This window comes from Sturnira hondurensis, unplaced genomic scaffold (genome assembly GCF_014824575.4).
Source record: "Sturnira hondurensis isolate 20B ecotype Veracruz unplaced genomic scaffold, ASM1482457v3 Scaffold0001721, whole genome shotgun sequence".
Taxonomy (NCBI): Eukaryota; Metazoa; Chordata; class Mammalia; order Chiroptera; family Phyllostomidae; genus Sturnira; species Sturnira hondurensis.
The window spans coordinates 751489-764916 of record NW_028074352.1 but is presented as its reverse complement, the minus strand read 5'-3'; the positions used below and the strand labels follow the sequence as shown (position 1 = coordinate 764916).

Below are 13428 nucleotides of genomic sequence, written 5' to 3'. Positions count from 1 at the left end.
TTAAAAATTTTTTAATTGATTGATTTTGAGAGAGAAAGAAAGAGGAGTGTTTAAGGATGACCCTTCTCTTGTGTGTACTTGTGTGAGTTCTTCCGAATCCTTCACTGGAACCACAGTACCTGTGATAATTCAAAATTTTTTTTCCTCTTACTAGCCAGTACCTAATTCTTCTTTCTTCTTCTCTTTTCCTCCTCCTCTTTCTCTCCCCCCAATCTTCCTTTTCTTACTCTCTTCTTCTCCCCCTTTCTTGTTCTTTCAGTGGTACTCTGGGAACTTTGAGTGGTACCCTGGGTAGGATTTTTTAAACAACTTTATTGAAATTCACATACCATAAAATTCACCTTTTTCAAATATGTCTTCAGTGGTTTTTTTAGTGTAAACACAGAGTTGTAGAACAATTACCAGAATATAATTGGGGACATTTTCTGGATAGAATTTCTTAGTTCCAGGCTGACCCTCAGTGTAGACCTGCTTCTGGCCCCACCCCTCTTCCTCTAATTGGAGAGTAGTAGCCCCCAATACAGCACGCCACTGCACCCTGACTCTCTTGTGTGCCCCCTTCTCCCCACTGGCTGCCGCCTCGGAGTGCGGTGTAAGCCTTTACATCCCTAAAGCCTCAGGCATCAGCCTGTAGTGTCCCCCCTAACTCTAGGGAACATACATCAAATACTCCAAGGTGTCCTACTGAAGCTTCCTTTAACTTGCTTGGGGTGAAACAATGACACTTTCCCACACCCATATTTGGGGAAGCAGAAAACTCAGCACAACTCTCTTCAAAGAAACTCTCCTTCTGCAGTGTTTTCTCTACTTTTATACCTGTGTATGTTGGCTTCAGAGCTGCCTAACTGTTTCTTAGACGTATTACCTTGAAAATTTGCAACAGGATAATCGTTTTCACAAGTCATATTAGTATCTGATTGCTAATAGTATCTTGATGCCTCTGTTGAAACTTACAATTTAATATAGTGTTTTATTTAGAAAATAACTCCGATATCTCTTAGAAAAGAATGAAGTTTCTCTTTTTCACTTTAATAAATTTAATTTTTTTTTCCTTTTTTATTATAATAAAGTACAAGAAAAACCCATAGAGTTTTGGTGGTAGTGAAGGGATCTGAATAAATAATCATCCAAGCTAAATATACTTCTTACATAAGCTAAATAAAAACTTTTGGCTTTTCAAAGCAATATTTTATATCTTCCATTTTAACTATCACATTGTATGTTTAAGTAGACACCCCTCAAGGCAGACTCCATGCATAAAATGCTGTATAGTAAACATTTGGAAAGGAAAGTAACAGGACAAAGCTGTTCTCATTTGTAGCTGGAGTTGCTTTTTTTCAGTCTGAATTAAATTATTATAAATGTAAATAAAATGAAAATATTAGCTTTTTTATTAATCTTGTATAGGTTAAATTTTAAATCTAACAAAAGATATAATTACAGAAAATAACTATTTAACATTCTGCATTTCCTCTAGTTTCTTCTGCCTACCATAATATATACATTGCATGTTATACTTAAGTTGGTTTTATCTCAGTCGTAATCTTAGTAAAGAGCAATTTTCTTTTCAAGAATTATCAGTTCACAAAAATCTATATAGGAAGTTTTGACTAGCTGCATTTCTCCCTTCCAAAATGAAAATAGGATTATTGAGACCCATAGAAAACCTTCAAAGTTATCAGTATATCACCTACTTAATTGAATGCCATTGAAAAAAATGACCCTAAAAAATGTTATCACAAAGGCACCTTTCTACATTTTTGTCGAGTCTTAGATTATGAAGCATGCTTATAGGTATAACTTCTTTCCTTGTCATAGTCACCTTAAAACAGTATTGTTATTATTTTTGTCATTGTTATTGTTATTATTCCTATATCACAAATAAAAAACTGAGATTTGGAGGTGAAATGATGTTCCCTGGGGCAAATGGTAAATTGGCAATGTGGGGGAGGAGGGAACATTCCTCTACTCTTTAAGGTTCTTTTGATTAGTCTAATAATTAAATCTACATGAGAGATGAACAAGAGAAAACAACCAAATTTAATTACATATGCAAGAGAATCAGAGACCCTCACAAGTAAGAGGTTTGGAGAGAGAAAGTTAAAACGAGATACAGTATGGCATTCTGAACTAAGTATAAGGTAAGGCACCTTAGGGCTTTAGAGGTGAGGAAGGTCTTATAAAGGACAATAAGAAAAGCAGATGTTCAGTAATTAGATGTTTGCCCTGTCCTCTAGATAGGTGAAAAAAAAAAAAAGTAGTCTCTAATAATAACTGCTACTATGCGCAAGGCCCCAAATTTAAATTCTTTAAGGAGAGGTAAAAATTTCTCGCGAGCCTTCAGGGTCTCTATTGCCATCAGCTCAAAATAATTCACATGCCAAAATGGCATGTCTTGGGGAGGCTTGCTCTGAACCTCTTGAGCAGCAAACCTGGCTCTAGAAATAGTTAAGTCCATTCAGTGGACAATTTATAGTTACATATATTGGAAATATAGAAATCAATCAGTGAATAGAATTAGATGAGATGCATTGTGTCTGCCTTCTCCCGCTGTGGCTGCAGGGTCTCCTTTCCACTCCTCCTTTACCTGAATGGATAGTATGAACTTGGAACTGTCATCTGAAAGGCTTCATTTCAGTCTGGCTGCTTTGGTTTGACCATCTGCCCTTGCACTTTGGCCCCTTGGGACCCTAAGTTCTGTCTGCCTTCTCTCATGAAATAGCACACCATTCTCTAGTTCTGTCTGTGCCGTTGCTTCCACTGTGCTAGGGCAGGTGGTGGTTTTGAAGGGTTTTTTTTTCCTTTAATTCCTTTACCCCCTCTGAATTTAAGTGTGGGATTTTATTTAGATTGAAAGTCATATTGAGAAATTGGGTAGATAAGGACCTCACAATCTCTTATTATTGATGTAGAACTTTCACTACTGCAAGTGCAGTCAAGTTGTTGGTGTACAGACCATCTGTTGTTACCTTTGTTTCCTAGGTAATATGCAGGTGTCACTAGCTGAGGCCCTGGAGGTTCGGGGTGGACCCCTGCAGGAAGAAGAAATATGGGCTGTATTAAATCAAAGTGCTGAAAGCCTCCAAGAATTATTCAGGAAAGGTAAGTCTTGTTTTCCCCCTAATACTGAATATTGGGCTGCTGAAAATACTTAAGGGACAGAGTACAGAAGAGTACTTTCTCTTACCTCCTAAGGCTAAACAAGCTAAGATCTATTTGAACATCTTTGCTGTGCCTGATATTGTGCTAAGTAAGGACTGAAAATACTATACAATGATGAACAGAACTAAAAACATTGTCAGCTTATAGTCTAGTGTGGAAAATAGCTATTAATAAAATATTTATATAAACAAATGTAAAAGATGCAGCCATGACAAGGGCCACACCGGAAAGGATTCACAGACTCATGAGCACTCACAATAGGAGGATTTGACATGATCATAGGGAAGAAAAGGAAGGCTTCCCTGTATAAGTCACCTGAAGCTACGATCTGATAAAAAAAAAAAGTCAAGTTAGAGGGAGGGAAAAACATTCCTGGCAGAGCATATAATATGTGCATCGGTCTAAGTTGGGATAATGTATACAGAATAACTACTTAGGTGCTTCCCTGTAGAGGTAGTCACCTGTTCCAAAGGTTGTGTGGCATTTTGGAGCAGGAAGATATAGGTAGTCACTCATTAGTTGTCCAAAAACATTTGATAGCACACTGAAAAACTCCAACATGAAGGTGATGTTTGCCATTTACATATGAATAGCACCTGTTTACAACACTAGGCAAAGAGTCCAAGTTTCACCTGAAAAGGAAGAATCAGTCTTTGGTTTGAATGGATTAATCAGGCACAATAAACATAACAGAAATAGATGAGGCAATAGTTCTCAAAGGCAGGTCTGTGGATGAGTAGAATCAGCATCACCTGAAAACTTAGTAGAAATGAAAATATTTTGTCCCTCTGTAGACCTAACTGAATCAAATATTCTGGGGGTACAGACCAGCAATTTGTGTTATAACAGGTTGTTAAGGATGTTCTGATGCATGTTAAAGTTTGAGAACCATTTATAAGTTTGAATTGCTAAATACCAAGAGCATGGGAACGTTTTAAAAGTTGTAAGGGGACCACTGATTGAATACCGATTAGGGACAGATGGTAAGGCTTTGTTGTCACTCTCATTGCTGCTGTTTCCCAGTCCAGGGACTGGAACTTAAACAAAATAGTGTTAGGCCCCATTCCACCCAGTTCTGCTATAACCTAGATGTTTGAAGATCTTTGATTAGAATTAAGATAAACCTAAAGAAAATGAATTCATTTTATTTAATGCCACCTACCTAAAATCTAGCTATTTAAATAGACCTTGTTGCTTTGTTCTCTTTGTTTTAGTTTTCCAGAAAACTTGAAAGTGTAGGCACTCTAGAACTTAGAACAGGTACCCATGCCCTGAAGATGTTGTTGCAGAAAAGATGTTGTTGGTGGCATTACTCAGTTAATTAACAGTTGTCAGTTAATATTTAAGAAATGTCTGCTTGTGAGGTGTTGTATGGAGAATCCCAATAAGATGTCACTGTTGCCCATAAGGGATTTATTCAGATCAAATGCATGTGAAAAACTTACTACTTCAAAAGAGTGTGCCAAATGAGTGGTAGAGACAATAAGTACTACAGATGTTTGGTCAGAGGAGGGAGAGGTAATACTTCCTTTTATTGTACTAATGGCAGGATCACTGCCCTGGCTAAAATATAAAACACCTTGCATACTCTTGAATACCTGAGGGTTTTCTTTCTTTCAAATTTCATAATTTCAATAGAGATTGAAGGTCTGAATATAAAATACTTGTCATGGAGATGGAATTATTGCATAACAATACTGGCACATTACAATAGAGACTTACTAAATACATGAAGAAAGTGGAGGTAAAGCACAGATGCTTACAGACACAGTTCAAAGCTGTGGGAGCTTGATGCAGAGTGTGGTTCCCAGGTGTTACAGACAGAGAGTTCATCCACATGGTGCTAACAGAGCCAAACACTACACACTGAGAGCTGCAGTGGAGGTGCCGGCAGGAGCATGGGAAGCTGATGTTCTGATGCCCAAACTCCCCAGTAGTGTGTAGCTTACAGAGTATATAGGGCAAAATCACAAGACACTGTGGGTTTGGGGGTCTGGGGTCATGTTGGCAACTGATTGATTGGAGGTGAGGAAGAGTAATAAACCACTTATTTCAGTCTTGAGTACAGTTCTGAGGTCTGCTCTGGTGTCCCTCTATCAGGTCTCATGGGAAAGTAGCCAGGGGGTTGTTCCACCATAGGACTCAGGCACTGAAACATAACTTAGTCAAGATGTTATCTTTAGCCTGCCAGAGGTCTAGATGGTGTGACCATTAGTCATGTGCAGGCCATTAGTCTTCTGCTGCTTCTGGGGTTGCTAATTATCCCGGGAAAATTCTAGGTCGTTGAGAAATAGAGAGAGATAGAGATGATTTCTAGAGAGGATTTAAAGCGAAATTTAATCAAAGTCGTAAGGGCCCTTGGTTTCAGTGGGAAGGAGCTTGGCCATGCCGCTCTCTGGCCCAGGAGTGCTGCCTCTGCGATGGCTCTCTGCAGAACAGATGCTGGGCGGTAGTTTTGCCTTTTTTTGAAAAAGCAAAAATCCTCTTCAAATTTATTTCAGTTAGAGAAAATGCATGTTAATATATATCTTTAATAAAAGCTAAATAGATTAAAACAGCCTTTCCTAAAGCAAGGAATGCCTGTATGAGTTTGCTTATTTTGTGGATGAATGGTGTTGGTTTCTAATAAACACCCTTACGAATAATGCTTAGTATTGTTAGGGAAATAAAAGCAGGTAAAATACAATGGTCTCTAAGAAGTTTGTTTTCTAAAATGTGTTTTCCGGTCTGGGTTTTCTTTGTCTTTCTGTGTCTTAGTTTTGGTTCTTGTCTTCCTATCCTTTGGCTTTTTCTCCCTGTCTTTTGAACTTGTTCCTGTGTGTTTTTTAGTATTTACATGAAAGTTGACATTCCTGAGATAAAAGGTAGGTAATAAACATTTCTACTGGGGTTTTATTGAGCACAGGTCAAGAAAATTATCTATTTCTTCATCTTTTTGAGACTTCTTGCAATTTAAGGCTTTTAGCTGTTTTTTAAACACACTTCTTGTGGTTATTAGTTATTGAATAATCATACCTAAGCCTGACTTTGTTGAAAGATACCATATTCAAGTGAGTTTCTCCTTGGAGGAGGTAACATATAAAACTTTTTTCAAATGTATAATTCTAAACATTTAGATAATAGCAATATAATAATTGGTTTCCCTTGTGGTATATATGTTTCTTAGTTTTATTGTCTTATTATTAAAATGTGTGATCTGCGTGATTACTTTTTAGAATTTTTTGAGATTTAGTTGTAGTCTTACACATGGTCTGTTTTTGAAAATTGGGAATTTGGAAAGAATATGTTATCTGTTTCTAGGGTATAACTTAAGCTTATTCATGCTTGTGCTATGAAAAATTTTCTGTGTTCTTATTATCTGTCAAATCCTTATAGTGATATTTTTGTCTGTCTTACTACTGTCATGTGTTTTCATGCAATTTTTGGTAATATGTATAATGGCTAATCACTAATTTAAATGGATTGGATCTTCTATTCAGATGAAATAACCCTTTTTTTCTCTTTACTGTTCACCTTAAATTCTATCTAGTCTGCTCTTTATTTTTCCATTATCATATTGTTTATTTATTTCTAAATATTTATTGTTTTGCCATTACAGTTTTCCAAATTTTTCTCCTTTTGCTCCCTTCCACCCACCCATTCCCCCATTCCCACACCATTGTCCAAGTTCATGGGTCAAGCATATAAGCTCTTTGACTAATCTTTTTACCTTCTTTCAATGTCCCCGTCCATCTTACAGTGAGCGGTCTGTTCCTTGGTTCTATGCTTCTGATTCTGTTTTGCTTGTTAGTTTGTAAGGGAGACAACATGGTGTTTGTTGTTAGTTTATTTTGCTCATTAGATTCCACTTATAAGTGAGATCAGATTATATTTTTCTTTCTTTGATTTATTTCACTTAGCGTAATAGTCTTCAGCTCCATCCATGCTGTCACAAAAAGTAAGAATTCCTTTTTTACTGCTGTGTAGTATTCAGTTGCCACCTCTGCCCCTTTTCCTTGCCATTTACCTAGAATATCTTTTCTCCTTCGTTTTCAAATGGTCTGTGTTGAAACTTAGGCATTTCTTATAAATAGTAGATAGCTAGATTTTGTTTTTTATGTTCATCTGAGGAAATACAATGTATTAATTCAAAAATTAAATGTGGCCATTGAAATAAAAATTGTGGAGAAATTTTATTACAGGTCCTTTCTTCCTAATTATATGCTTCTCATTTCATCTGATTGACTGATTGAAAAACATAGCTTATGTCAGAGAAAACATACACATTTAAGATTTTAGCTTTTACTTCATGGATAAACTCATGCAGTGGCTTAGTGGTCCTAGAAAATTAAAAAAACACTGTCGTTCTCATACACATTGTGGATAATCTTTAGAACTGAAATATTTGCTGCCTTGGAAAAATTAGCTTACAATTTTATTAGTTGCCCCAAACAGTGCATTTTTAAAAAATTATGAAACTATTGCTCTGTGTACAAAATAGATATTTTGAATCTATTTTAAGGTATTAAGGGGTTTTAAGGTATTAGAGTAGCTGGTTGGTTGTGGAAATTGCCTCTTCATAACTAATGAGGAAAAGACCTAATCTCCCTTCCTTAGGCAAGGATATAAATCCCATATAAATCCCTTTTATTATGTCTGTTGTCGTTTCTGGTTCCTTGTTTAAGGAATAAAGTAATAAATCCATAAAATTAGTAAATCAAACAGTTAAAAAGATAATAAAATGAAGACTTTGATAAAGAAAAGTACTACAAAAAAATACCAAGCAAAGTTCATTGTCTAAATAAAAGAATTCAGAGTTACCACCAAGTGTCCTGGGAAAATTGAGAGGACTGCATTACATTTCATATTGTTTTTAGGAAACAAATTTGGATATGGTTGCAGAGAACAGGACGTATGAATCCACTGGCTGTACTTCATTATGAATGCTAATTTGTTATATGCATGAGTGAAAACTACAAATTATTACACATAGCTGGGACAAATATCAAATAAATATCTCTGCTCTTCACTCATTAAAAAGTTTAAAAACTTTGTAGTTTTTAAATTAGAATTTGTAGATACTTGTTTAAACAAATAATCTTACTAGAAAATGATCTATTTTATGAGCAGAATTACATGAAATATTAAGTTCTGTCTGATTTTGTTTTATAGAATTGGTTTCATTGAATAAACACTTTTAGGGAAATACCCTTACCATTAAAAGGGAAAAGATATACATACATATATATTTATGAAATTAAAGTCTTGGAGCTAGAAAGATCTTAATCCATTTCACTAATCATCTTTAGAAATAAGAAAACAAGGTTTTAGCCCTGGCTGGTGTAGTTCAGTGGATTGAGCACGGGCCTGCGAACCAGAGGATCGCGGTTCGATTCCCAGTCAGGGCACATGCCTGGGTTGCAGGCCAGTTCCCGTCAGGGGACACACGATACATTGTGTGTCCTCGGCAGAGGCAACCATACATTGATATTTCTCTCCCTCTCTCCTTCCCTTCCCCTCTAAAGATAAATAAATAAAATATTTTAAAAATAAAAAAAAAAGAAAACAAGGTTTAGTTCCAATAACTTATAAGAATTAATACTGGCAGAACAGAAATAATATGACTATTTTAAAGTAAGTCTTGTCCTGGCTGCTATGACTCAGAGGATTGAGCACTAGGCTGCAAAACAAAGGATTGCCAGCTTGATTCCCAGTCAGGGCACATGCCTGGGCTGCAGGCCAGGTCCCCAGTAGGGGGCACTCGTTGATGTTTCTCTTCCTCTCTTTCTCCCTCCCTTCCCCTCTGTCTAAAAATAAATAGAAAAATCTTTTAAAAAAGAAGTAAATCTTTATGAGCAATATCTATTTAGAGTGGTAAAATTTACTTTATGTATACTTTACGATAAAGTGTTAATATTGATAGCTCTTCTATGAGCATAGAAACGGGACATTTAGAAAAATATCTGGTGATGCCTTGATGGGTGTGGCTCAGCTGGATAGGCACTGTCCTACAAAGTGAAAGGTTGCTGGTTTGATTCCAGGTCAGGATGTGCCTCGGTCGTGGGTTGGATGCCTGGTCGGGCACATGTGAGAGGCAACCAGTCGTCGTTTCTATCTCTCTTTCTTTCCCTCGCACTAAAAATAAATAAGGAAAGAATTTTAAAAATCTGATGACAAAAGTGATATCTCTTTATATTATACAGATATTAAAAGAATAATAAGGAATATTATTAATAAGTAGATTTGTTGGAAAACTTAGTAACTTTCATGAAGTGGGCACCTGAAAGACACAAATTAACAAGAGCTCATTCACCAAAAAAAGATGATCTGAATTGCTTTTATCTATTCAGATGATTAAGTATGTAGTTTAAAATGTCCCAAGAAGAAAAATCCAGGCTCATATTGCTTCACAGGAATTTTAAAAATTTAAGGAAGGAAAAGCAATTCTATATCAAATGCTTCAAGAAGATCGGAAATGAGAGAGTACTTCTGAATTCATTCCATGAGGTCAATATTACTATAATGTCAAAATCAGATGAAGACATTAGAGAAAATATACCTATAGATCAATATATTTTATGAACATTAATGCAAAAAGTCTCAAATTTTAACAAATTGAATCCAACAATACATAAAAGTGATAATATATCAGGATTAAGTAGATCCTAGGAGTACAAGATTGATTTAACATTCACAAATCAATCAGTATAATTCACCATATTTATAAAGTAAACATAAAAGCATATGATCATCTCAGTAGATGCAGAAAAAAAATTTAATGAAACCCAACATTCATTCCTGATTTTCTTTTTAAAATCTGCCAATAAAAAAATAACTATCTCTACCTGATAAAGGGCACCTACAAAAAACATTTTATGTAACACCATACTTAATGGTAAAACATTGAATGTTTCCCCCTAAGATCAGAATAAGGATTTCTGCTTTAGTTACATATATTCAGCATTGTACTCAAAGTTCTAAACAGTGCAATAGGGCAAGAAGAAGAAATTAAAGGCAATGGGATTAGAAAGAAAGCAGTAAAACTACTTATTTGAAGATTACATGAATGTCTAAATAGAAAATGTGATGGGACACACACACAAAAGTCTCTAGAACTGAGTTGAGCAAGTTATAGAATACAGAATCAGTATAGAAAAATCAGTGGTATCCATACATAGTAGCAATGAGCACTTAGAAAATTTAAAATACCATTTTATCTTATTTTTATGTATTTATTTGAATTTTTATATCAGATTATCTGAGCCAAACATATGCCAAGGAGCAAGACCTCAGATGCTCCCGAGATTAAGTTTTGCAGCTTCTTTTATGCATCTGAAGTTAAGGAAGGGCAGGGAAGATTACAGGGAGAGAGGAAATAATTCAGGAATGGGATTGCAAATTAGTTCAAATTGTGTGCTCTCTGGGGGTTGGCCTTGTGAGGATTGGGTTACAGAGTCATTAAAATTGTGTGTTCTTCTGAGGGCCCTGAAAGGGGGCACTTGAAAGGTATGTTAACCAATACACAGAAAGAATAGATAGGGCATGCTTAAGACAGTGACAAGCCTTTCAGTAAAGAAGTTGGATGCCTGGGGAGAGCCTACCACAGTATATAATCTGCCCAGATAGGAATTTGTGATCAGATCTCACCCTGTGAGGCTATTTTCATAGAATCCCTATTTTCATCCAGCAGAAGGCAACCTTTCCAGATAAAGTAAAATTATTTATTGTTATAGTACACACAGGGCCTGCTCCCCCACTAGAAATTTTAAATCAGTTCTCAGGGTCCATTAGTAGATGGAGAAGTGAAATTGAATTATACTCTGAGAGTTGAGCTTTGAGTCTTGAGTTATGATTAGTGATTGGTTTCTGAAAAGCCTTGTGCAGCACAACTTTGATCTTCTCCTTGGTCACAAGAGTATTAAGGCCCCTAATGAAAGAATTTGGCTTCTGATGAGGAAGAAGGGGGAATTTCATTAGGGGAATTTCCCCTAATGAGGAAATTTGGCTTCTGATGAGGAAGAAGCTTGAGGTTTTTCCACAGGTAGAACATTGGAGTCAGGAAGCAGGAGTGGAGGATGTCCCCCTCTGAGGCAGGAATGGCATATGTTCCAAGGCCTAATTGTAGAAGCAGAATGTGAGGACACGAGTTGCAGCCCACATGAGCAACTGCAACAAAAAGCTGAGCTACAGTGTTCTTGCTCTGCCTCTGAATGACTGAGGGATCATAGTTTTCTCCTAGAAGCTCTGAGATAGTCTAGCTGGCTGTGAACAAGGAAATAGACTTGGTAAGAATTGAAAGGTGGAAAGTAATTTTTTCTGCATTAGCCCTCCAGGAAGCAACTAGGAAAGGAAAGTGGAAAACCCCCATAGAATGACTCCCTTGATTGAATCTGCATGGTGCTCTGTGATTAGGGACCCTAAAGAGGTGTCTGCACATTAAAAACAAAACAGAACAACCTATGAGACTAAAGGCTGTCTAAATGCGGGATGGCAGATGCATAGCATAAATGCCATCCTCTTCCATCCCGTGCCGTGACAAACACCACCAAGTAACTGTGGTACTTTTTCCGACGTAGATTGTGATTTTTCTGTGTTGAGATCTACAAAATTGTGAAGACCACCTCTACCCATGAGATTTTTTTTTTTTAACATCAATGTGTTGTTGCCTCTCGTGAGCCCTGTCCTGGGGATTTGTCCTGCAACCCAGGCATGTGGTCTGACTCGGAATTGAACTGGTAACCCGTTGATTAGCAATCCAGGCTCAATCCACTGAGCTGCACCAGCCAGGGCCCCTGTCTGAGATTTTATCTTTTCAGTTGGAATGTTACTGAACAGGGACCCAGCCCCAGCCAGTCTGCCTCAGGCCAGTCTGTAGTATGTGGATTCTTGACTTTGTTCAGGAAAGATTTCACAATATGAGTCCAAATGATTTTGAGAAAACATTTGTCAAAGCTGAGGACAGTGAAACAAGGAAGGACTGAGGATAGAAGACACAACAAGATAGAGTCTAGGTTGGGGAAAAGAGGTTCTTGGAAACAGGTTCCGGGGGTTAGCCTGGTACAAACTGCCTCTGGCTATTGCTCCCCTATAAAGTACTATTTTAAATTGTTAAAAATGTAGAATATGAATTATGAAATAATCAGGACTAAACCTGATAAAAGATGTGAAAACTACAAAACAATGCTGAGAGGAATGAAAGAGCACCTGGAGAAATGAGAGGGTGGTGCTGTGTTCCTGGATCAGAAGACTCGGTATTGCTGTCAGTATTCTCTAACTTGTCCGTATCAATGCAATCCCAGTGCCTTTCTTTATAGAGATTTGTGAGTTGGTTCTAAAATCCTTAAGGTAATTCAGTGGACCTGGAGTAGCCAAAACACTGAAATATAATAGAACAAAGTTTGAGGACTTGCATTACCTTATTTCAATATTTATTAGTATAGTTACATTAATCAAAATAGATCAGTGGAACATTACAAAGTCCAGAAAGAGATCCACATTTATGTGGTTGATTGATTTTTGAGAAAGATGCAAATGATAGTAAGGAACAAACAATCCCCCCAATGAAATTGAGCAAAAGATTGAACAGATATTTTACCAAAGAATATATACAGATTTCAAATTTCAAATAATAACATGAAATATTAGTTGTCAGGAAAATGCAAAAGTCTAACATCATAATCATAAGTAAAGAAGATACAAATTAAAACCACCGAAATACTAGTACATATATATTAGAATATTTAAAATTTAAAATGACAGGGGTGGAGGGAAGGGTCAGGGGTAAACAAACAGCTGTAAATGAACAACTTAAAGTAATTTTACAAAATAAGTAAATAAAAATAAAAGACTGCCATACCAAGAATTAGCAAAGACTTGGTGGCAAGTAAACTCTTACACACTGCTAGTGAGAATGTAGAATGGTACAGTTTTACATCTTGGAAACTTAATATTTTCTTAAAAAGTTAAATATACACATGCTACCCAAAAGAAATGAAAGTATATGTCCATACAAAGACTTGTACATGAAAGTTCATAGCAAGTTTATTTGCAGTGGCCAAAAGCCATAAACAAATAAATGTCTATCAGTAGGTGAATGGATAAATAAATTGTGGCACATCATGTAATAAAATTCTACATGGTAATAAAAAGGAGTGAACCATTGATGCATGCAACAACATAGGCTACTTTCAAAATAATGAATTATGCCGAGTGAAGGATATTTGGCAAAAATAATACATGTTTTATGATTCTAATCTAAAAATTCTAAAAATGCGACCTAAACTATAA

The 13428-nt window shown here is 36.3% G+C and overlaps 1 protein-coding gene across 12 annotated transcripts in view; it reads left to right on the top strand.

Annotated features, from left to right (window-relative positions):
- PTPN13 (protein tyrosine phosphatase non-receptor type 13) overlaps positions 1 to 13428 on the top strand; it is a 217638-nt gene that overhangs the window by 44519 nt on the left and 159691 nt on the right. For all 12 annotated transcript variants that reach the window (XR_005064231.1, XM_037030662.1, XM_037030673.1 and 9 more), the window contains exon 2: positions 2983 to 3102. Coding sequence is in view for 11 of the 12 variants with exons in the window: in XM_037030662.1 (XP_036886557.1) it covers positions 2988 to 3102 (115 nt within the window). In the remaining variant the exon portion in view is untranslated. The remainder of the gene's footprint in view (positions 1 to 2982; positions 3103 to 13428) is intronic.